The sequence below is a fragment of the Ceratotherium simum genome, chromosome 24 (assembly GCF_057802395.1).
Source record: "Ceratotherium simum simum isolate JZ-2026a chromosome 24, ASM5780239v1, whole genome shotgun sequence".
NCBI classification, from domain to species: domain Eukaryota; kingdom Metazoa; phylum Chordata; class Mammalia; order Perissodactyla; family Rhinocerotidae; genus Ceratotherium; species Ceratotherium simum.
In genome coordinates this window covers 41,100,063-41,124,993 of record NC_141923.1, presented here as the reverse complement: position 1 = coordinate 41,124,993, position 24,931 = coordinate 41,100,063, and the positions used below count along the sequence as shown (strand labels likewise).

The following is a 24,931-nucleotide window of genomic DNA, read 5'->3' as shown; positions in this document are numbered from 1 at the left end:
CTTAAACCCTCTAGAGCAGTGATTCTCAGCACTATCGCAACACCTTACTTCTATACAAAGAAAAATTTTTTAAATGTTCCCTTTCCTATCTGAAATGAAATTCCTGTAAGTATTATAACCTACCTATAGTGGACTGAATAATGGCCACCCAAAACATATCCGTATCCTAATCCCTGTAACCTGTGAATGTTACCTTATTATGGCAAAAAAGGACTTTGCAGGTGTGATTAAGTTAAGGATGTTGAGATGGGGAGATTGTTCTGGTGGACTCTAAATGCAGTCACATGTATCACTGAGGGAGATCACAGACAGAAGAGGAGAAGGCAGTGTGACTCCAGAGGCAGAGAGAGGAGGGACCTGGCCACAAATCGAGGTATACCAGCAGTCACCAGAAGCCGGAGGCGTCAAGGAACAGATTATCTCGAGAGCCTCTGGAGGGAGTATGGCCCTGCTAACACCTTGATTTTGACCCACTTAAACTGATTTTGGATTTCCAGCCTCCAGAACTGTTAGAGGATAAATCTCTGTTGTTTTAAGGTACCAAGTTTGTGATAATTTGTTATAGCAGCCATATGAAGCTAATATACTACAGTCATGCGCCACATAATGACATTTTGGTCAACAACAGGCCGCATATACAGCAGTGGTCGCATAAGATTATAATGGAGCTGAAAAATTCCTATCACCTAGTGATGTTGTAACGTTGTAGCGCAATGCATTACTCACGTGTTCGTGGTGATGCTGGCGCAAATAAACCTTCAGGCTCATTCAGGAGGTATTCCAGAAGGCGTTGTTTTCACAGGAAATGACAGCTCCATGCGTGTCATTGCCCCTGAAGACCCTCCAGTGGGACAAGATATAGAGGTACAAGACAGTGATATTGATGGTCCTGACCCTGTGTAGACCTAGGCTAATGTGTGTGTTTGTGTCTTAGTGTTTAACAAAAAGTTTCAAAAGTAAAAGAAAAGAAAATAAAAAATTTCAAAAATAGAAAAAGCTTATAGAATAAGGATATAAAGAAAGAAAATGTTTTTGTACAGCATATGTTTGTGTTTTAGGCTGTTATTACAAGAGTCAGCAAGTTAAAAAAATTAAAAAGTTTATAAAGTAAAAAAGTTACAGTAAGCTAAGGTTAATTTATTATTCAGGAAATAAAATATTTTTTTTATAAATTCAGTGTAGCCTAAGTGTACAGAGTTTAGAAGTCTTCAGTAGTGTACAGTAATGTCCTAGGCCTTCACATTCACTCACCACTCACTCACTGAATCACCCAGAGCAACTTCCAGTCCTTCAAGCTCCATTCATGATATGTGCCTTATACAGAGGTACCATTTTTATCTTTTATACCATATTTTTACTGTATCTTTTCTATGTTTGGATATGTTTAGATACACAAATACTACAGTTGCCTACAGTATATAGTACAATAACATGCTGTTCATGTTTATAGCCTAGGAGCAATAGGCTATACCATCTAGCCTAAGTGTGTAGTAGGCTATGCCATTTAGGTTTGTGTTAAGTACAATTTATGATGTTCACACAATGGCAAAATCGCCTGACAATGCATTTCTCAGAATGTATCCCTGTCGTTAAGTGACACATGACTGTACTTATACAAAATATAATGTCATACAGTAAAAGAAAGAGAAACAAAGACAAATGCTGTTAGTGATATGATTTTCCTAAATGGCAGACAACTTTTGGCAAAGTTCCAAACAAAACAAAACATGCTTTTACGTGGTAATTGTATTCCTGGAAAATTGTATTCCTGGAAAATTTAGTGTATATTCAAACCATTAACTGTTGTTTTCTCAGTATCTACCAAACTGTGCTTGACACACAGAGGGTATTTAATAAAAGCTGGATACATGGGTGATGAATGGATGTATGCATTAGAACTGCAGAGGGATTCTATTTTAAAAGTTCTAAAGTCAGCATGCAAGCAAAAACTACATATAGTCAGGGGCCGGCTTGGTGGCATAGTGGCTAAGTTCATGCCCTCTGCTTCGCCGGCCCAGGACTCGGGTTTGGAACCCCGGGTGCAGACCTACACACTGCTCATCAAGCCATGCTGTGGTGGCCTCCCATATACAAAATAGAGGAAGATTGGCACAGATGTTAGCTCAGGGCCAGTCTTCCTCACCAACAAGAAAGTTACATGTAGTCAAAATTACCTTTGAAAACTTCTTATATAGTTTATAAAATAGAGTGTTCAACATTTACGTGACATGTTGGACACTAACATTTCATTTCTTAATAAAGCTGAGAGGCTTATTTTTTTTTTTGCCCAGCACTGGTGTGAGCACCATATGAAGGGTAGGGTTTGCTTCAGGGTCGTGGTGAATCCCATTCAGCACTGTGAGATGTTCTCACTGTGAGAGCACACAAGAACTGAAGCTGACTGACAGACAGCAGATTCCTGTTTCCCATCTCAGTACTCACTATGAGCGTTTGCTTATTGTTCGGAGTGATAGCTGTCTAAACTATTTATATTTTCATCTCTTTTTCTTCTTTTGATTAGTGAGCATAGTTCAATAGACCCACTGTTAATTAAGTGGGATGATTATGTGACTTCATTCTCAGGGGATTGGTGTTCTTGTCTCATCCTTTATGCTAATGAGTAGCTCTCAACTGGGCTTGCTTTTTCTCCCCCAGGGGCATTTGGCAATGTCTAGAGACATTTCTGGTTTTCGCAGCTGAGAATGTGGGGGTGTGAGGTAGTACCGGCATCTAGTGGGTAAAGGCCAGGGATGCTGCTAAACCTCCTCCAGTGCACAGGACAGCCTCCCACTGCAAAGAATTATCCAGACCAAAAATGTCAGAGGTGGCAAGGCTGAGAAGCCTTGGGCTAGAATGTGTGTGCTCCATTCTTGTAGTGATTCCTTCCTGTTGTTTGCCTTGGCGTTAGAGTAAGTGCTTCCTGTAGCAGAAGCTGAACTGTTGGCTATCGGGCTACAGGGTTGGATGGGTGTGAGTCTCTGCAGGGTTAAACATATCTTTAAATTAATCTACTCTTTTGTTTTTATCAAAAGTAATATATGGTCACACACATGCGCGTGTGTGTGTGACTTATGCAAGAGGACTTGGAGCAGTTCCCCGCCCATTGCTCTCCACTTCTAGTTTCATTTCCCAGAGTTAGCAACATTTAGAGTTTTTGTTTTTAATTCTTTTGGTAGTTATCTTCCTAAATCTAAATAATATTCTTCGTGTTATTTATTGATTTAAGAGATTATCTGTTGACACTTCATTATGAGGGGTGAGGATTTAGCTCAAGTACACTGATCCTCCCTTCTGCCTTCTAATTTTCATAAGTTTGTATTCAATAGTTCTTTCATTGATTATTTTGGAACGCTAAATAGTACATGTAAACCTTTATTTTTGTTCCATGGACTTTAGACAGTGTCTCTTGACTCTCTGCTACGTTATATAATATTGGTGCTCCTATCCTTTCTTTCCCCTGTCCTCTTCCTGTTTGCCATAGTGTTTCTGCTGTACCCTAAGGTTGTCAAGGTTGACAATATTTACTTTCTGTTTTGTAATCATGTGTAAGTCGTTCATGTTTTATCTATAAATTGAGTCTAAAAGTTGAAAACTAATGAGTAACATTTATAGGATATGACTATGTAAATATTGTTCACTGCAGAGCCAAGCAGTATATTGGAGTCCTAGAACCTTCTCTATGCATGTAATATCACAGCCTCTGTGTCATTTGAATGGAGGATGTTCCTAGTATTCTAGCATTCTATTTTCTTTTACTGCATTGAGTGCTCTAAAATCATGCCAGATTTAGTTGGTAAACTGACATTTAAATACATGTTAAGAAAGATCATAAGTGGCAATACAATTGCATAGTAGACATTCAATAAATAAATGACCTGCATGGCACTATTAGGGAGAAAAAAGGTGAGAGGAAGATGATGGAAAACACAAGAAAGAAAAGAATTTCACAATAATAAGGGTGCATTCCAAATGGCCAACTTTCTGAGAGTTGAACTGTATTTGAATAACTCATGTCCTTCAATTCAGATCCAAAGATAATATTGCTGCTGGTGGAACTTGGGCTTTGTACTATAACCAGAGTTCATTAATTGTCCTATTTCATTGAGGGAAAAATGCGAAGCAGACAGAACACTGGAGTAACTAGCTGAAAATATTCCACCTCTTCATGGGAAGCAGCTTGCCAAACGATTCCTGTGGAGGCCAAACTCCTAGTCTAGCCAAAATAGCATTAAACTGTGCCTTGATGGTACATTAAAGGAGAAATTTTCCCCAGTTTACTTGATTAAGATTTACAGGTTTTTTGCTCCCTCAAAAACAGAGGATTGATTTAATATCAAAAAATAATTTCCTAAAATAGATTGCTAATGACTGCTTTCAGTTATTTATTTAAGGAGGATTGTGCTGAGTACTGCTTGTATGAATTCCTGTAAAAGGCTGAATTAATTTCATAATTAATGTTTTTCCTGGTCTGTAGGAATATGCTATTAACGTGACTGGTCATCACCACATCTTATTTTGATATCTCTCAGAACATCTTTCACTTTATAAATAAGATATTAAAACGTTGATCATATGAAAAAATAGAAAAAATATCCTTTATTAGTAGACCAAGTGATACTTAAATTACTAAACACTAGAAAAATAAAAATTGTAGCTTAAATAAATCCTATCAGATATTTGGTGGAGGAAACAGAACTATTCAAGTGATAAAGGTTTTTTCTGTGCGTGTGTGAGAGGAAGATTGGCCCTGGGCTAACATCTGTCGCCAATCCTCCTCTTTTTGCTGGGGAAGGTTGGCCTTGGGCTAACATCCATGCCCACCTTCCTCCACTTTGTATGGGACACCGCCACAGCATGGCTTAAGGAGCGATGCGTAGGTCCATGCCCCAGGATCCAGGCCTGCAAACCCCAGGCCGCCGAAGCTGAGCGCACGAACTTAACTGCTACGCCACCAGGCTGACCCCTCAAGTGATAAGGTTTTTAAAAGTAAAGTTCCATTACCCCATTATAGTCATTATAGAATGTTTGAACCCCTCCTTCCCAAAAAAAGAAAGAAAAAGAGAGAAGGCTACACAATCATTGTTACTAGTGGTTTTTAATTCATTCCATTCTTTTTATGTGTTCTGCTTTATAGATTATATTTGAATCCTATTTTTTTCATTTAATATTGACATTTTTTATGTGATTATAAACATAGTTTTTAATTGCTACATATTATTCTATCAGGTATACCTACCATAATTTTGCTTTACTTTCCTCAACCATTGTTGAACATTTAGGTAGGTTTTTTTCCAATGTAAATAATGCATGGCGAGTATCTTTGCATATAATAATTTCTCTGATTTAGTTTTATTTCCTAAGATGCAAGCTCCTAGGGGTCAAATGTTATAAATATTTTAAAGTTTCATTGTTCAAATTGCATTCCAAAAGTCAGTACCAATTTGTACTGTTACCAGCATCTTAATTGCCCAAATGACAGAATAGAACTTTAAAAGTATTTCCCTAGTGTTGTTTTTGGTTTGTATGTTGAGACGATGCAGAAAACCATTAAAAAGTGAACATGTGAAGATAAAGCATTTGGCTGACTGTGTACATATTTTAGTAAAGCCTCCATGTTAAGCCGGATGCCCTTATTCATATTCTTGATGGTCTCAGACATGGAAAAGTGCTTCTAATTTTTGCAACATAAAAGAAGTGTGATGACAGTGACAGAACTGAATGACCAGCCAGACATGCTGACTTGAAAGATAGAGTCAGCGTTTGAACATTGTACTCAGTCTCCACTTAAAAGTCTAAACCTTTTTCACTCTGAATTTGGGAGTTTGCTGTATTTAAAGGTATTTTTATAAAACTAAAAAATAATGGAGAACAAGTTTGAGATTGCTAAAATGTATGCCACTATTTTCAGAAGTTGCAATTACAACTATCTTCATTAAGCTATTTGATTATACTTTCTGTAATAATAAAAGTTGTGTTCTAATTAAAAAATTAAGACTAAATGTTTAACTTATTTAAATTTAGATACTTGAAATATCAACTCTTTTTGGAATCTTTCAATATTATGACTTTTGCTTATGGGCAAACATGAAAAGCAAATGTTTACTAAATATACAATCTATACTTGTTTTCTGCTGTTTAAAAATTGTTAAACTTTTTTTTTCCTGCTGAGGAAAATTAGCCCTGAGCTAAGATTTGTGCCAGTCTTCCTCCACTCTGTATGTGGGATGCCGCCACAGCACGGCTGATGAGTGGAGTAGGTCCACATGTGGGATCCGAACGTGCGAACCCGGGCCGTGGAAGCGGAGCACGTGGAACTTGAACCACTTGGCCATGAGGCCGGCCCCAGTTAAACTTTTTGACAAGTATTATCTTGATAACTTGCTCACTGACTGCAAAACTGATGCAAAATAGGTCATTTTAAAGGCAAGTTATTTGATATGTTCCCATATGTAACACTGAAAAGCCTCCTTGCTTTAAATCCTTGGGAGGGAAGTTTTTCTTAAGAAAAAACAGACACATTTAACTATAATATAAAAGAAGGATGCTAAAAATGAACACTGATGTTCCTTTAATCTCATGCCTCATAGTGACAGAGACTTTCTGGAGACTTGGTTCATATACACATAGTATATAACAAAATTACCTTCTCAATGTCAAATTAGATAGAAGCTAACATTTGGAGAATTTTCTGGTTTAATATATATACCAAAGCTTTGGAATGCTAAATATAAAGAATTGTGCCCCTCTATAACATTATCACTTAATTATGTTTAGGAATATTAAAACACACTAGTAAAGATTTACTGATTAAAATAATTATTAATTTTTGTGATGGCATTCACTTTAGAATATGTGTATATGAAAAAAAAAATTTCAGCATTTCACATAGGAGGAAAAAATTCCAGTTCTTAGTTTTGTAACTCTGCTTTTTTTTTTTGAAGATTAGCCCTGAGCTAACATCTGCTGCCAATCCTCCTCTTTTTGCTGAGGAAGGCCGGCCCTGGGCTAACATCTGGGCCCATCTTCCTCCACTTTATATGGGACACTGCCACAGCGTGGCTTGATAAGCCGTGCATAGGTCCGTGCCCAGGATCTAAACCTGCAAACCCCGGGCTGCCAAAGCAGAGTGCACGAACTTAACCGCTACGCCACCGGGCTGGCCCCTGTAACTCTGCTTTTTAATTTTATGTTCTAAAATATATCCAAAATCTATCCCTGTAAGATTATTATTGACGTCTTTCATTGTTAAAGCATAAATGTTCCTACTTATAATCATATATCCCAAATTCAAAAAACTGAATTTTCCTTGTCCACTGTGTTTAGCAGTATGTAAATACATTTTAAAAGGTAGCTGTAGCATCCAAAAAGTTTCTAAATTCTTTGATCAACTCTATTAATAGATTAGAGTTAAAATTTTAAATGTATACTTGGCAAAAAAAAAGTTAAATTTTTTGTTCTTAATTAGTAAAACATTTTTTCAGCATTTCACTGTTTTCTTTCTGACTTTGTAGTTATAACATGTAAAGATAATATATAGTTTTAAAAATTTGGAATTTTTTGTTAATTTAGTGGCAGTTTAAAGAAAACCCATGTATATCTTGAGGATATATTAAACTTGGTTTAAGAAATGATGAGTTTTGACTCAATAGGAGGTGTGTGTTGCTATAGCAAGCCTTAGTATCTGCTAGTTGGCTTCTTAGTGTAAGCACTATAAGGTTAAGCACTTTCAAACTACAGGATTATATGAATGTTTTTACTTCTCTTATTTTACCAGTGGCATCACTAGTTAGAACATGAAGCTATATGGGTTGAGGACAAATTTGGTTCTTTTATGAGCCGTTTAATTTTCATCTTTTCTGTGACCACGTTTCTTAAACATGTAGAATGAAAATGTAATTTTATACTCTTTTATGATGAAAAAAGAAAGTGTATGCCCTGCTAATTGGAGGATAAGGGTATTGTTTCTATCGTGAACACGTTATCATCATCCTAGGTAGCCTAGAAAAGTAAATGTCTCTGAAAGGATGATCCAACTTGCATACTTTATCTAACTTTGTACAGTTTTCAGAAGCTATTGCCAATGAAAACTTATATTTGTACAGTGTAGTATGCAAGTACTGTTTAGTGAGAAGTGGGGTTGTTCTTGAGTAATTATTCCATTTGAATTAATGCAGCTTGGGTGGTTGTTAGACAGCCTTGGGATTTGCTAAGCACTGCTTATTCTAAGCTCTCTGTTCTACTTATTCTATCCTTACAGACCAAAGTCTTCACAAGTTTCCCCCCAAAGTGGTTACTTCTGCTTTGAATTTAGTGTGATCATCCAGTAGCTGTGAGGTGGTAATGGAATTGCTTTCTTTCTTTTAAGACTTGACACACAAATAGTTTTGTGTAAAAGTGAAAATTATAATTTCTCTTAACAGCTGTGACATCTTATGAAGATCTTGGACTTTTTGCATTTGGATTACCTGGAAAGGTAATTTTTTTTTTTTTTTTCTCCTCACTGTGCCCAAAATCCAGAGGAGCATTTTTTCCTTCTGTGTCCAGTTAAAAGAGACAAACATATAAGAGAAAAAAATTAGGGGGAATAAAAGGAAACCAAAGTGAAGAAAGACAGACTGATGGGAACAGGAAGAGAAAGAGAAGAAATCTCTCTAAACAACCTTCCTAAAATTGCATCAATAAATTTAATTCACCACTTAAATCTTTTGATATTTTTCACCCTAATGAAGGAGAGCAATGACTTGACTAATTTTAAAACAGTAACAATGGCCTGTTTTAAGTTTTCCTTCTTAATTTTAATTATATTCTGAGTAAATCCTCTTAAAGACATGAGAAGAAAGCAGCATAGAATTAAAATTATAGCATGACTGTTTACAAAACTGATAATTAGAGGATCATATCATTTAAGAACTGAACAGTGCTGAAAGATTATCTAGCTATCCTCTCATTTCTAGGTGAGGAAATTAAGGCCTGGAGAAATGAAGGGGCCTATTTGACCATGGTTACATATCGCCAGTATTATATTGTAGGACTCCAGACTCTAAATCTACTGCTTTTTCCTCCTCAGAATAAGAGAAATAACAACAGTATTTATTGAGCATTCATTTGTGATAGGCATACTAAACTAATTTAAGAGGTAGGGGAAACACTGTCTTCTTCCACAGATAATCAGGAGTTTATGTTATTGTTAGTGTGCTGTGGTACTTTTTTATTTCTGAAGACCTATCATACCTCTAAAACCCATTTTCATGTTGGTTCCAAACAGGACTTTTTCTTTGCATTTGTGAGTCTGTTGTTTGTGGTTTTTGTTCCTGGTAGAGGTGGGCCTGAAGGGAGCTCTCTTCCCAATCTCTGTAGGATTGAATGATCCTAGATAGCTCGTCAGCTCCAGACATACATTGGTGGTGCAGATCCACCAGGATTTGAGTGATCTAAAGGCCCAAGAAGAAGCAGAATGTTTATTCATTTCCTCTGAGTACATCTGATTACCAAGAATGGATAAAGTGCTGTCTTGAGTTTCCCCGGACTCTCATCAAAGATTACAAGCTAGTAAGCTTGCAGGCTGAACTTAGTCCTCAGGAATATTTTGTTTGGCTCAAATCTTTTTTATTTTTAACTGATTGCCAACTAAGAGTCATGAAATTTTGAAAGAATTCAATTTCTGACTTTCCTTCAAAAATCAGAAGATCTAGCTATATTGGATCCACAGTCTCACATGCCGGTAACTGGCCAGAACTGAGTAGCAGCTGCCCCATTTTGAAAGGGGAAGAGTTCTCCAGTATACTAGAGTCTTCACTACCTTCTTCAAAGGCTTGGTGTAAGCCAAGCTGATAAACTCAGAAGACTCTATCATTTCTTTTTATGTAATACAGCATTGGGACAGCCCACCTCAAGCTGCCTCAGTCTACCTACTAAAGCAATGTGGTAAAACCAGTAAAAAAAGGAGAATGAAACCAGATAGATTCAATTTCAATTTTTTGATACTTTGATAATCACCAATTACCAGCTTTTTAACACTTTTAACTGTCTAAAAAAGACTGCCAAGAAAACTTTCAGAAGTATTCTTTATAGTAACCATGGAACTATTAAAGAAAGGCTTTTTATGTGATGATTATTAGTTTTATGTGTTACAAATGGCTGGCAAAATTTTTTCTTTCCACTTTCTCTTCACTCAACTTCTGCATCTGTTTGTTAGTAATAGTTATTGGATTTTAACAAAATACTTATCCTTTTATATTATTTCCCCTTTCATCTTCTGAATACATTTGTTCTTTTATAGGTGGTGGTGGCAGGCACTGTAATAATTCAGAATATTGGAGGTAAGCATTGAAAGTGTGCTGCTTACACGTAGATGTGATGGGGAAATGACCTCCTCCTTTGGCTTCTTGCCCCACTACGAGTCTAGCTGGGAACCTGAACCTCTGTATACATAGGTATCTTCAGAAACCCTGTGTGTTGTCCTCATTACTCTTTTTTTTTTCAGATCCTTTTTAGCAGCCTTTGTAGGACAATAGCTTGTAAATTCTGTTCCAGCTAAGCCCGTGATTTCAATCTTGTTATTAGGTCTGCAACACACTTCTAAAGCATTGGCTTTCTGTGCTTGTGATAGTGGTGAGGTACAGTTTGGAAAAACTCTCCAGGTGATTCTAAAATATTTCCTCTCTACTTTTGTCCTAATCATCCCCATTGGCGGATACTGCTTTAGAGGGATTGTTCACACCCCATGGTCTGTGAACAGTCAGCTGTGGACAAGCAATGTCCTCTTGTAACCAAAAAATTAAAATTGACCAAGTGGTTTAAAAAATAAACAAACCTGAGACAAATAAGAAATATTCTCACATTTATCTTTTATCTTGTTCCCATTAAAAAGTGGTTCCAATATCGAGAACCATGTAAAAACACAAATCACTGTTAATTATAGACAGTTATTGACTGAATGTAATAAACATTTAAATCCAAAATATGGGAATCATGTTTGTATGTGTTGTAAAGAAGTTACATAATGCTGAACAATGTCTAATTTTCTTTTACCATTGACTGGAGTGCTAAATAAATGCTATTAATCTGAAGGAAAATTCACAGAGAAGGTTGACATGCACTTTGGATCTTACACAGGATTGTATGGTCAGGGGAAATTTTAATCTTATTTCTTACATGTAACAGTTCAAAATGATTTAAAGATGACAGCTTTAATAAAGTTCAACTCTGATTCTCAAGAGATCTGAGCTATTTCACTTTAAGTCTTGTTCAACCAAATTCCATCTTTAAAGGGTTTCTTGGTCAAGGAAAAAATTAACATTCCAACTGTAAATTGTACTTGCTATTGTTTTGGAAATCCCGAACATTCATGTTTTAATTCCTTGAATTTTCATGGGAAAAAAAATGTTATTGAATGAGAAGAATGCTTTCTTGGATGCCACACCAAATAATTTCCTTCTAACATGCGCTGCTTCACTCTGCACTCTAGAAGTCAGTAACCAGTCTGTTCCTTTATGAAGCTATGTAATGCCATTGATTTTAAGATCTGCTTTAGAATCATTTATTTTATTTTAGCAAATATATATTGCTTAAATGTGCACTCGTAATGTCTCATATGAGTGTATATTTTGATATTTTCAATCTCTGATTATCCTCTCTATACGATTACTAAGAACCATCACATTTTGTTTAGATTAGGTTGAACTATTGTTTAGTGTTTTATGTAGAATTTTCAGTCCAGGAATTTTGATTCAAATTTGTGACACTGGCAAAATGCCCCCTATTGTATTTTGTATATCCTCCCCCTGGATCCCTTTCTTGTTCTCGAATCTTGTATGTAACTATTATTGTACATGACTCTATTTTAGCACTTGGCTTTTAGTAGATTGAAGTTATCTCTGTATATGCTTTTTTCCCCCACTATATTGTAAGCTCCTCCAAGGCAAGGATTGTGTCTCATTTCTCTTTGTACTCCTAGAACCTAGCACAGTACCTGGGACTTGATAAACCTTTGTTGAACCGAATGGAGCTGAATGTGATTTGTATGAGCTATTTCTAAGTACTTTTAAATATACTAGATATATTTATCAAGAAGAAGAGAAAAGGGGACTGCTAGGCTGATCATTAGCTTTAAATATTTGAAAAGCTGGACATGAAATATAAAAAAAGATATTAGATTAATTCAGTATTGTTACAGAGGGCAGAACTGGTTCTAATGTAGAGTAGAAGTCTGCAGTGAAGCTGGTTTGAGTTCATTTGGACTACCTTGGTAACTAAGCTGTGTGATAATGAAGAGGGCCTACACTCCTTTGAAAATGTTCCTTATCCCTGAAAAGCATTCAGAGTTGGTTAATCAGTTGTCAGCATGTTCTAGAAAGGATTCCTGCATCTGGTGGTGGATAAATCATCAGTTCTCCCAACTCTAAAAGTTTGTTGATTTGCCTACTTGCTTTCTTTTAGAAGCTTTTTTTTTAAAAAAGTGACTTAGAAGCAGTCACAGCAATTTTTAATGTCCCTGAAATTCAGAAAAGCTGGTAATGCTTATTTAGTTTTTAGAATAATGTGACCTTCTTCACATTGGTTAAAACTTTATTTATTGAGAGCCCAATCGCTGAAACATATTTTAAGAGGTTTTTTTCTTTTGTCCTAGCTATATGTGCGTAAATCATTCCTTGATTATAATAGAATGAGAAGCTTGCTCTTGTGAGCAGAGCACTGGGTTGGAAGTCAGGTACCTTGAATCCTGTCCACTCCAGTCTCTGTCGCTGGGCAGCCATGTCTTAGGGGAATTCCCTCTCTCACTCTCTTGGCTTCAGTTTCCTCTTTGTTAAATTACTGGGGGTAGGATGAGAAGGAGGGAACTTAAGGTCCCTTCCTATCCAAAAATTTGAATTCTATTTTAGCACTTTCGAAGGCATGTTAATTTTTTCAGAGCATTAAAATATTTTATTACAGGAAGGTTCAGTGGGAGAATTATGCTTGTTTCAAAAGACGATTTCATCTTTTCTTAGGTGTCTTTTTAACAAGTCAACAACTATTGCTCTGAAAGCTTTCATAGATGCAGTTCTCTGTCAGAAAAGGGGAATCTCAGTTCTTGGAACTACCCTTTAGGGCAACTGCTGAGCCTCTGAGGTTAAAGTCTAGGAACTCCAGCCTGAAGAGGTAGTTTCTTGATGGATAGAAATTGGGTTTGTGGAAGTCCTAAACAGTTACTAGACCGTGTATGCTTGAGAAGAAACAGCACACTTATTTTGGAGGATCTTTAATATGTTGTGCATATGACTGACTTAGTGTTACTTCTGCAAAATGGATTTTGACTTTTTTCTTTATTAATTGGAAATATATTAGATATTTATATGATATAAAGTATATAGCATCTGATTAAATTTCCTCACTTTTTACCTGCCTATCTGTCTATCAGATAGTATTTTTTGAAAGATAGGATATTCATTATTATTGTAAATGGTCTGCGTTTTTGCAGTAATGGTTTAGAACTGAAAAATAGTATAATAGAGTCTATTTAGGTCACGTGTTCTACGAGACACTTTAATTATACTTACAACAACTCTTCAAGGTAGATATTATCCTCATTTTACAGAGGAATAGATCAGTGCTCAGAAAGGATAAGTAACTTACTTACCTTTACCCCTCAATAAAGCCGGGACTCAAATCTCGCTCTGCCTCTCTGCTTCTGAAGCCTTTATTCTTTTTGCTATGATATAGTAAATGTTTGAAAAGCTGTGAAAAGATTAAATGTCGAGGTTTTTTTTTTTTTTTTTTTGGTGAGGAAGATTAGCCCTGAGCTAACGTCTGTTGCCAATCCTCCTCTTTTTGCTGAAGAAGATTGGCCCTGGGCTAACATCTGTGCCTATCTTCCTCTACTATATATGTGGGACACCGCCACAGCATGGCTTGATAAGCAGTGTGTAGGTCCACGCCGAGGATCCGAACCTGTGAACCCTGAGCTGCTGAAGCGGGGCACTCGAACTTACTCCGCCACCGGGCCAGCCCCAAATGTTGAGGATTTTTAAAACTCCTTGGGGACAAGAACTATGTGTTTTCATAACTTGATCTAGTTTCTGGTGGAGGAACTCAATAAATAATACTTGTTGAATTAACGAGATAATTTAAAAAGTTCTACTTAAAGCCTAAGATTTTGCCTCAAAGAGACAATTTTATATACCATGTAAATGATAGAAAGAAACTTGAAAGCCCATAGGATGATTTATAATTTAGAATGATATAAAAATTAAAAGGTTGAAAGTATTGGAGAGAGTTAGATCTTATTTATGTAAAATAGATAATAAAATATTTTGAAATCTACTGTTTTCAGTTAGGTAGTTAGGTTTTAGATTAATGCTTCCTAACTCTTTTATTCCTTGTAACATTTAAACATTTCTCAATTTTCTTGGGATTCTATGCCCCTGATGAATCTATGAGAAAAATGGAAGAAAAACCTTTAAAAGCAAAATGATCATGAGTTGCTCTTTTTCTTTTTTTTTTTTTTGGTTTTGTTTTTTGCTTTTTTGGGTGTGTGAGGAAGATCAGCTCTGAGCTAACATCCGATGTCAATCTTCCTCTTTTTTTGCTGAGGAAGATTGGCCCTGGGCTAACATCCATGCCCATCTTCCTCTACTTTATATGGGACGCCGCCACAGCATGGCTTGACAAGCGGTGCATCAGTGCGCACCCAGGATCTGAACCTGCAAACCCTGGGCTGCCAAAGCGGAGCGCGCGCACTTACCTGCTATGCCACCAGGCCGGCCCCCATGAGTTGCTCTTGATCAAAATTTGTTACATGGATCTTTCAGTGAAGATCTAGTTTATCCTCTACATCTCCATATTCCATAAATCTAATGTGCTCATTCATTTATGTCCTTAGTACCAGGACATAGTAGGCATTTAGTGAGTAGTATTTATTATAGGAAGAAAGGAAGGAATAAGAGAAGGAGGGAAAGAAGGAAAAGCCAGTGACCTGGCTTAGTGCTCGCTTAGGAGGAAAAAGAGTTGATCAACTGGGAAGAGAAGACCACAGAATATATGTGAGCATATAGTTTATTTAGGAAAGAATCTACTATTAGAACTTCACAGAAAATGTTTTTTTCCCAAAATCGGGTACCAAGTATTAGTCACAAGGCACTAATGTAATCTAACAAATTGATTGGAAAAATTTACTGTTTTTGAATAATCTCTAAACTTTATAATAGAAAAAAATATGACTCACTAAATTCAGTGCTCTTATTGTAAGGTTATAGAAACCTTTGTCTTTGGAAAATGGAGAGCCATATAGTAAAATACTACTTAAAAGCAATTCCTGGGCCGGCCTGGTGGCGCAGTGGTTAAGTTCGGGATGCTCTGCTTTGGCGGCCCAGGGTTCACAGGTTCGGATTCCGGGCACAGACCTCCAGCACTCATCAAGCCATGCTGTGGCAGTGATCCACATACAAAATAGAGGAAGATTGGCACAGAGGTTAGCTCATGGCCAATCTTTCTTGCCAAAAATAAATAAATAATAATAATAATAATAATAATAAAAGCAATTCCAGATCTCCTCCCAGCACCAACGATTTAGGGGCCTGAAACAGGCCAGAGCCAGAAAGAGACCCCAGCTGCCCATTTCCTCAGGAGCAGAGATGCCCATTTCCCCATTTTCTCATTTGCTGCAAGTCATTGTTGCTGGGACACAAAGTGAGAAAAGAGGTATCTGGAAGTTGTAATATTTAATGCAGTTATAGGCAAGAGACCTCTGATTTAGAGAGTTTGAATTTAGTGGACTACTAGTAAAAGGATTAAGAACTGTAATAGCAAATAAGTATAGATAGTTTCTACACAGTTCCTCTAACTGTGTTGCATTACGAGATTTTTTTCCTAAAAACTAAGGTAAGTAGTTAGTTTCACATTCATTTGAACTCCTGAGATTGACCACTCAGTAGGCTAAAATATCCCTAGAAATCAAGCAGTAAACCCCACATCTTTAGTCAAGCTAGAGAAAGTCCTATTAACTCTTAGAAGTACATGATAAAAGTTAAGTTCATTGACATTTCTGGTTTCATATCTTGCCCAACTCAAAATGTGGAAAGGTGAGTGGCTCCTAGGAGTATGTTAGCTTCTTATTTTGCTCTTATAAAATATGAAGGGCCACTATGGATAGCATATTCTTTCCTTAGTTCTTTAAAGCTCCAATTAAAGCTCCTTTAAAAGGAGATTGACGATTGAATCGCTGCTACATATTGTTACAGGAGAATTGTAAGTAGTAGTCTTACTGAAACCTCCTGCAATTGCTAGAATGACCCAGATTTTCTAGTCTGACACAGAGCCCACAAAGTTTGCTCTATCCGCCCTGATCCACACCTCAGTTTGGGAATCTAAGTTTTAAGTGCAACTCAGTAGCCATCTTAGGTACTCAAGCAACACAGTTTCTAAATCCGTAAACACAAAGGTATAAATAAGATCATTTTCAATTGAGAACTATAGAAATTTCAAATTCTCAGTGTTTTTCAAATTCACAATTTAATTTTAGATAAGTTAGAAACTATTTGGTTTAGGGCCGGCCCCGTGGCTTGGTGGTTGGGTGCGCGCGCTCCACTGCTGGCGACCCGGGTTCGGATCCCGGGCGCGCACCGACGCGCTGCTCCTCCGGCCATGCTGAGGCCGCGTCCCACACACAGCAACTAGAAGGATGTGCAGCTATGACACACAACTATCTACTGGGGCTTTGGGGGGAAAAATAAATAAATAAAATCTTTAAAAAAAAAAAAAAAAAGAAACTATTTGGTTTAATTCTTCCTTTTTTTATGGGGTAGTGAAGTCTTTTAGATGTGCATTCTAGTTTATATTGTCTCCTGAGAAACGGATTGGGCGTGCTGTTACAGCGCCATCTGCTGGTCAGCTTCTCTGTAGTTATACTGCAATTTTTTTGAGCCTGAACGATACTGTCCAGAAATTCTAGAAAGCACTGCCTTAGAGGAGGAGAGATAATAGGAAATTTGGAGGGAGAGTTTTTTTCACAAGTACTTCCTTTGACAAAATTTACTGGCAAAATGTCACTTAAAGATTTTGAATATAATGTATTTCTTAGTAATAATTTTTATTAAAGTTTAATTATAGAATTTTTAGAATAGTAAATATTCTGGTCACTTTTTATTCAAATTTAACATCTTGATAAATGATAAAACAAAGATATATATTTTATGAGGGTTATCAGGGGGAAGTTTCTCCATATATTTTAATTTCCATTTGTGCACAAATTAGGGAAATGACATTGTTTTCAGAGTTTTAAAAAAAAAAATCCTTTTTTAAAAAGAGAGAGATTGTGCTGTGTACTGTTTTGAGTTGGAATAGACTTTCAGTGGTATTTGGACAGTTAGTAGGAACACCAGGTTAGTAAGGCGCATTGAACAGAATAAACCAGTTGCTATCTGTGACTAAAAACATATTTGAAGTAAAATTGAGTCTCTCTTAGACAGAAGTGCCAACTTACTATTTCCTACCATAGTACATCTGTTTAGGACTGGCTGACTAATCTTTTAAGAAGTTGCTGAACTTCCTCCAAGTGCTGAAAACCTAATTCTATTTTTAAAATAGCTGTATGTAATCTTATCTTCATATGTGTATTTTAAGTGTTTAACAAAAAGGATAATTATTTTTGTAAACTGATGATTTCTTAGGCCCAGACTCCAATTGAGGCTTTGTCTTTTTTTGTTTTTTTAAGGAGTTCTGAGAAAAATAGTCCATAAGAGTACAGAGTTTTGTGGGAAGACGGATTGGTTTTTGTTTTAGTTTTTTTAGTTTCAGTGTAGTGTTAATATCTGAAATATGTGAGAATAGAAAACTTTCTCTTCTGAACTACAGTCATAGCTGTAGATGCAGTAGAGTCCTTTCATGAAACTCCTCAGCTTGTCTGAGGAATCTTGGACGGATCACTTCGCCAAACCAGCTACAAACCTGAAATGAATTACATTGAAAGTACAACTCAAAGTGAAATGAACATTATAAGTGTTTTCAAAGCTTCTAACTAATGTTCTGTGTTGTAGAAATTATTTACTTTGAACCCAACTGTTAAACTCAGCATTCAGAAGCAATTTGTTGTTTAAATGCTGAGGAAAAAGGAGTAATTCTGGAGAGTGGTCCTTTTGATAGACTTTCCTTATTTTCCTTTGCTGTGGTGGATTTCTTTTTCACTGTGCTCTTGCACTTTCCCATAGCATAGTAGTCACTAGTGCACGTTTCTCGAGCCTGACTGGCTGTTTTCACCGTCACTCGGGCAAGTTACTAGTTTATGCCTCCGTTTCTTCATCTGTGAACTAAATAATATCTACCTCACAGGCTTGTGGTGAAGGTTAAATGAGGAAATAACTTGCAAAACACTTAGAATACTGTTCACATATAACAGGCATCCAAAACCCCCAAATGTTCGCTGTCTTCGTAGTTCTTCTCCCTCAGAGCCCTTTCTTCTTTTCTGTTGCTGACATTTCTCCCCTCAACCGCCATGCTCCCACCTCATGTGTTTCTCTTTACGATTAGATCAACCAATATTGATCCCTTACTACTTGCTACTACCTAATCAAATTTTACCCTATTTTAGTCATTTCTTAATAAAACAGTTGCTTATCCACATGGTTTTTAAAGAATACTTTCAACTTCTGTGTTTTGATTAGGTTGACAGATTTTTTTATTTCCTTCCCAGGGCAGTTTCTATTAAATGAGTTCTATTAGTTATGTTTAAAATGAAGGAGAAAAGAATACCTATTTAGTTAATGTGGTGAAACTAAATGATTTGTAATGGCTGAATACCTGTCATCAAGGTATGTCTTCTAGTACTCATTCTGGCTTTGGTGGTGTGGAGGCCAGAACCACTTAACTACAACCATGGCTCGTATGGATGACCCTGTTACAGCTATTAATTTAGAGTACAACGTGGTGTGTCTTGTATTAGGAGTCTATGCTATGTTTTGATGTCAGCAAAAATCATTTACAAATTCTTGCTTATGACCTGTCTCTAAGATAAGTCTTTAACTACTTCCTTATGCCATTAATAGAAGACATGAGACAAAAGGTGTGACAGGCAGCTATTTGATCTAGTGAACCTTTTGGTTAAAAACAGTGGATATATGTGCTCTCCTATTGATATTATATCTTTAAAACTTTTCTAGCTTATTTTATTGAGCTGATTGTTCTTTTTATGTGACTCTAATTAAGATGTATTTCCTAACTTAGTATCTATTTGTTAATCGTTTTTGTTTCCTCTCTGTGTTATACATAATAGGTTAAAGTACTAGTCCTTGCATGCAAGTTTACTTGTGGTTAAGGAAAAATAATTTAGACAATGAAAAGGACAGTGTCTTCCTTTGTTTTACTTGCTTAATCAGTGGGGGTTTTCCCCATCATGAGCTCTGTGGTTTTGTAGCTCTTAAAACAAACACCAGCATTCTCTAAGAAGCAGTATTTTGCATGTTTTATTATATTTATATCTTGTATGCTGAGATCTTTTTTTAGGAGAGACACATATGTTTAGTGAGTTCGTATTTCTTGAAATATACATGATTCTTCTGACTGGAATCTAATGAAATAGGACTCCCATATGAAAACCAAAGAATTAAGGCTATAATAGAGGAGAAAAGTGGTCAGATGATTAGCCAGAGGCTAATAGAAATTCTGAGAAGAATGACAGATTGTATATTAGAAAGAAATATGATCTCATATTCATTGAAGCTTTTTACAACTAAAGATCTAAAAGAAATAATAGAAAATTACTGAAAGAGATGAATATCTGAAACTTTAGAAATGCATGTGGTGTTGGATTAATCCAAGCAAGAAAGACTGATTGAGCAGATAACATTGTATAGGAAGTCTGCATTCCTTGTTTTCAAGGTATTTTGTCTTTTTTTTTCCTTGCAAGATATATTTAAGTAGCTCTAGGCCAGTCTTAGAAAATTCAGTTCATGATTTTCATCATCACACTGTATGTGTATGATTCTTTGGAATAGATAAAGTATTATAAACAAAGACCCCAAATCCTTGAGTGGAGGAGGTTAATCTAAACCTTCCTTCTGTTCTGTGCCAAATTGATAGCATTTTTCCTTATGAGAGTATGAACAGTACACCTTTTCCCATACAATCAGTTGTAATGCCCCATAACTAAAAGAGAGTTTGAAGAAATGTACTGTACTTCTGCTGAGGAAAAAGAAGTAGTCATAAACTGGAAAGTGTGTATATGTATATTTTCATTACAGAGAATTGGTTGTTTACTTAACTGTTCTAAATTTTACTTTGCCATAGGTACATGTTATTTTACTAAAAAATTGAGAGTATATGTTTGTGTGTATAAGTAGTGTCTGTCTTCATATAAATTTATACACAAATTAGTATATACCCTTTTTTTTCTCCAGGGTTACGTGGTCACATAGCACTGTACTAATTGTGGAGAAGTTCAGCTACTTTTTTTTTTTTTAAAGCTGACCTTCCTTCTCTTCATTTTTTTTTTATTATTTTCTTTTTTTTTTCCCCCAAAGCCCCAGTAGATAGTTGTATGTCATAGCTGCACATCCTTCTAGTTGCTGTATGTGGGACACGGCCTCAGCATGGCCGGACAAGCGGTGCGTTGGTGCGCGCCCGGGATCCGAACCTGGGCCGCCAGCAGCGGAGCGCGTGCACTTAACCGCTAAGCCACGGGGCCAGCCCTCAGCTACTTTTAAATATATTGATTGAGAAATACATATTCTTCTTAAACTATTTGAGCCTTTTAATCAGTTTTTCCCCAGATTTTTGCCATTCAGGGTTGGCATTCATTTATGTTCTTAGTTTTTGTAGGTCCAAGGAGAAAGTGAAATGTTTCTTGAAATATAAATAAGTAATAAAAATTAACGTGCATACAGACTACACTCTTCATGGGCATATTCTTGTTGGCTCTTTTTAAATATATACTTAATCTCTGGGGGAAAAGAAGATTATTACTCTGTTAAACTGAAGTTCTGACTCTAAATCATCTGGGTTTCTATGTACTTAAGCATTTAAGCTTAAACTCAAGTATTTACATATAAATGAATTGTGTATTCTGTAATCATATTAAAACATTTCTTAGTATGTGATAAAAAGTTTATAGAATTTGTTTTTTTTTTATAGCTACATCAGAAATAGGATCATTATATTAAAATGCTATAAAAGCTAGTTATTTCTTGGATCCTGTCAGGTAAAATGTGAGAAATAATGCTAGCTTCAGATTTTGATTGCATAATACAGATGAGCCTTGTTAATAAAATGGAATAAAAGTTGTAATTTTTATCCCTTTAATATGCTTAATGGTTTCCATTGACTCTTTTCTAACCTGTTTTAGAGGACAATTTAAAATATAACTCATTATGCATTTCGTTTTTTTTGTTTTGTACTAATATGTGTCCATAATGTGTGTGTGTTAGGCGGAGATGGGGGGCTGGCAGAGACAGGCAGTGAGACTTCTAGGGTGAGGTCTCTCTCTAGTAAGAAAGAAAAAGTAATCAAAATTATTAGCTATACTTATTAACCTTCTATTTCTATATCAGTTGTTGATAAACTGAACTCTAATACCTTGGACAACGGTGATAACATATAAGAGTTTTTGCAAGATTTCATTTGTAAATGGCCCATAATCAAACCCCTTTCTCTTACTTAAATAGTTTGCCTTGGATTTGAAATGTAAACAAAGGGTAATGAACTTACCAATAATTCTTCTCTGCAAAGTTACTTATCTCCATTTCTGGTGTATGTATATCTTTGAGGATGGTGCAGTAAGAATTAATCCTCCACGTGTTGTCATATCCCTAACAGACATCTGTGTTTTTGGATAGATTATTCTTTAAATGGATAAAAATTATAGGATTCTAACAGGAACTCCTTTTATTCTTTTTGCAGCTATGTCATCTTATCTTTTAATTATTAAAACAGAGCTTCCTGCTGCTATTTCAGAATTTTTGTCTGGAGACTATAGTGGGTAAGAAAAAATATTTCACATTGTATCTGTTCATTTATTAATTCAGTGAATACTTATTAAACTCTCATGAGAAGTAAAACAAACGTAGTCCTTGCCTTCAAGAGACTTACAAATTAGGCAGGACCGAGTAGTAATAGAGAAGGCAACACTCAGCAGCCGTTTGTTGATGATCCATCATGTACACAGTACTGTGCTGTGACGCCTCTGAAGTGCCAAGTGTAACCTTTGTGTTCCATGGTGCTGTGATAGGGCAGGACAGGTATGAGCTAGCTCTTGGAGGAGAGTAAAGGAGAAATTTCTGGGGAAACGAAGGATTGGTGTGGGGAATGGGGGGAGGCTGAGAGTACTGACAGTGACAGTCTTAACTACGGAGGGGAGTGGATAATACTGCTGTCACTTCTCAGCAAACCATAGTGATAAAGATAAATCATAGTGATAAAGTTAGAACCATACTCGTGTGCGATTCCTGTTAGGAAGCATGATTTAAAAAAATAAATTATTTGCAGGGACTTAATTGTTTCATTTCCTGTTTCTTAACAAAATTGTAAATAATATTAAACCACATTATACCTCCTTTCTCCTTTCTTATTTTAAAAATACTAGGTTCTGGGACCGGCCCGGTGGCGTAGTGGTTAAGTTTGCTTGCTTGGCTTTGGCGGGCCAGGGTTCACGGGTTTGGAACCCAGGCGTGGACCTACACACTGCTCATCAAGCCGTGCTGTGGCAGCGTCCCACGTACAAAATAGAGGAAGATGGGCACAGATGTTACCTCAGGGCCAATCTTCCTCAAGCAAAAAGAGCAGGATTGGCAACAGATGTTAGCTCAGGGCCAATCTTCCTCACCAAAAAAATAAATAAATAATACTAGGTTCTAAAGACTATTGACTCTTTATGGGAAAAAAACAAAATTAATTATACTTTTCCTTTCGTTACATAGAACAAGAAATTTTAAGAAGAATAAACTTGAAAAGACATAATAAATTCTTTTAATTGTCTTCAAGTTATTTCACAATAATTTCTAAACCACAACACAAAAACCTGTCAGACTTTTAGATTTAAATATTTGGTTGTTTTGCTGCAATATTTGAACTTGTTCTGGATTGCAGGGCAAGTTTTCAAAATTTAGTTTTTAGCTTTTACAACTTGACTTCCTTGAAAGAATTCTACTTACACAACTACAAATACATATTTGTAAGGAAAGTATGATATACTTGAGATCTGAATAGGAACCATCAAGAAAATGTTATTGAAAAAGTTAGGTAGAAGTCCTTAATGATTTTTCATCATCAGAAGATATTGTGCCTTTGTATAACAATTTACAGTTTATAAGGTTTCTGCATTCATGATCACATTTGATGCTCACAACTACCTTGTTTTATCTATAACTTTATCTAGTTTTAAGTTTTGTGCTGTTAGTTTGATAAACAGTTGCTATAAGAAATAGTTATATGAAATTCACTTTTGCATTTGTTGTAAAAATATTGAGGACAACTTCATTACTCAAAAAATTCTATGTGATAAATTTCTTTTATAATTTAAGGCTAAGAAGTCAAGGCAATATGAGGTAGAATAAAGAATGTTAGACTAAGAGTAAGGAGATGTGTTTTCTATCCATTTCATATTCACTAACTTCGGGAAATGAACTTCTTTTGGCCATATAACTTAATTCTGAGCCTTGGGTTTCTTCACTTGGCCTAGTGGGGGTACCAGTATTGCCTTCTTAACAAAGTTGTTGGGATGATCAAATAAGATATTATACATACACATGCTTTTGTAAGTGGATAGCATAGTGTAAATATGGAGAATTAAGAAATTCCAATAATAATAACTATATTAAAGGTGGGTTTTCCCTATTTGCTTTGCCAGGAAGTTCGGAGTCAAATTTGAATGTATTGCATAAACTGTGTTAATACTAATAGTTGTCATTTATGTTTTCCTTTTTCTTGGTCCTGAATTTGGTGACTTCTATTTATAGTCTTTTTATTGTCATATGTCTTTATGGAAAGAAGAGGGTTACATATACGTATAAAATTTTAGAAATAATTAAGGTAGTATGTGACAGAACTGCTATTAAAACTTAGGTCTTCTTTCTCTAAAAGGGGTACTTTTATCATAGCTTCATTTTAAATCAATTGTCGTTTCCTTTGTTGGGGTTTTTTTCCTGGTTTCTTTAAAAGAAAATAAAAATTAACTCCCATCTTACTTGTATTAGTAAAAAATTGATAAAAATGTTATTTTTACATGTCAGAAATGGATTTTTAAAACTGTATACTTCAAAATACTGTAGCCGGTTTGTATCATCTCTTCTATGATGTTTTAAAATTGCACATCTTTTTAATAGCCTTATCTTGTTTTAAATATAATATATATTCTCTTATTTTGAATTTTGAAGTTTTCAAAAACATTAATAAGTAACTAATTATATTAATTGGTTAGAATGCAGATAAATCATTAATCTTTAAAGCTTAAGGCTGTAAAATAATTAAGAAACAAATATTATGGTGAGTGACTTAACTATCTAGGGCAGTTTATTTCTAGACAGAGTTACACAGCAGTATTTCTTCTGTGAGATCAATATGGTATTGATATGCTTTTATTTTAGGATTTGATTTACAGTGACTTGCAGTTAAGATCTTTCAGGTGTGCTTATTTTCTGGGTTATCTGTGAGATTTTATGCACCTTTGTGAAATATAAACCTTTATTAAAGTGATACCAAAAAGAAACTTTACATTCATAATATTCTAATTTAAAAAATTACTATTAGAAGTCAGAAGCTCTAATACTTATACCAAACTTTTATGAGGCATCTATATTTTTCATAGAATAACTTATATTTTAAAAATCTATGGCTGTTAAAAGTTGGAAGCTCTCTGTTAACATTTAATGATCTTGTCAGGGGAATATGATTGACACAATTAAGTTGTCTTGCATTTGAGTTACATAATTGATATGGGATGTGAGTGAGATCCTAATTCAGAACATATGAT

The 24,931-nt window shown here is 35.6% G+C and overlaps 1 protein-coding gene across 3 annotated transcripts in view; it reads left to right on the top strand.

The window, feature by feature from the left end:
• The window catches only part of SLC38A6 (solute carrier family 38 member 6), a 60,423-nt gene that overhangs the window by 11,918 nt on the left and 23,574 nt on the right, over nt 1-24,931 (top strand). For 2 of the 3 annotated variants that reach the window (XM_004426218.3, XM_087448409.1), the window contains exons 4-6: nt 8,421-8,473; nt 10,280-10,319; nt 21,865-21,943. In XM_004426218.3, coding sequence (XP_004426275.2) covers nt 8,421-8,473; nt 10,280-10,319; nt 21,865-21,943 — 172 coding nt within the window. The remainder of the gene's footprint in view (nt 1-8,420; nt 8,474-10,279; nt 10,320-21,864; nt 21,944-24,931) is intronic. The other variant, XM_087448408.1, reaches the window with a different exon arrangement.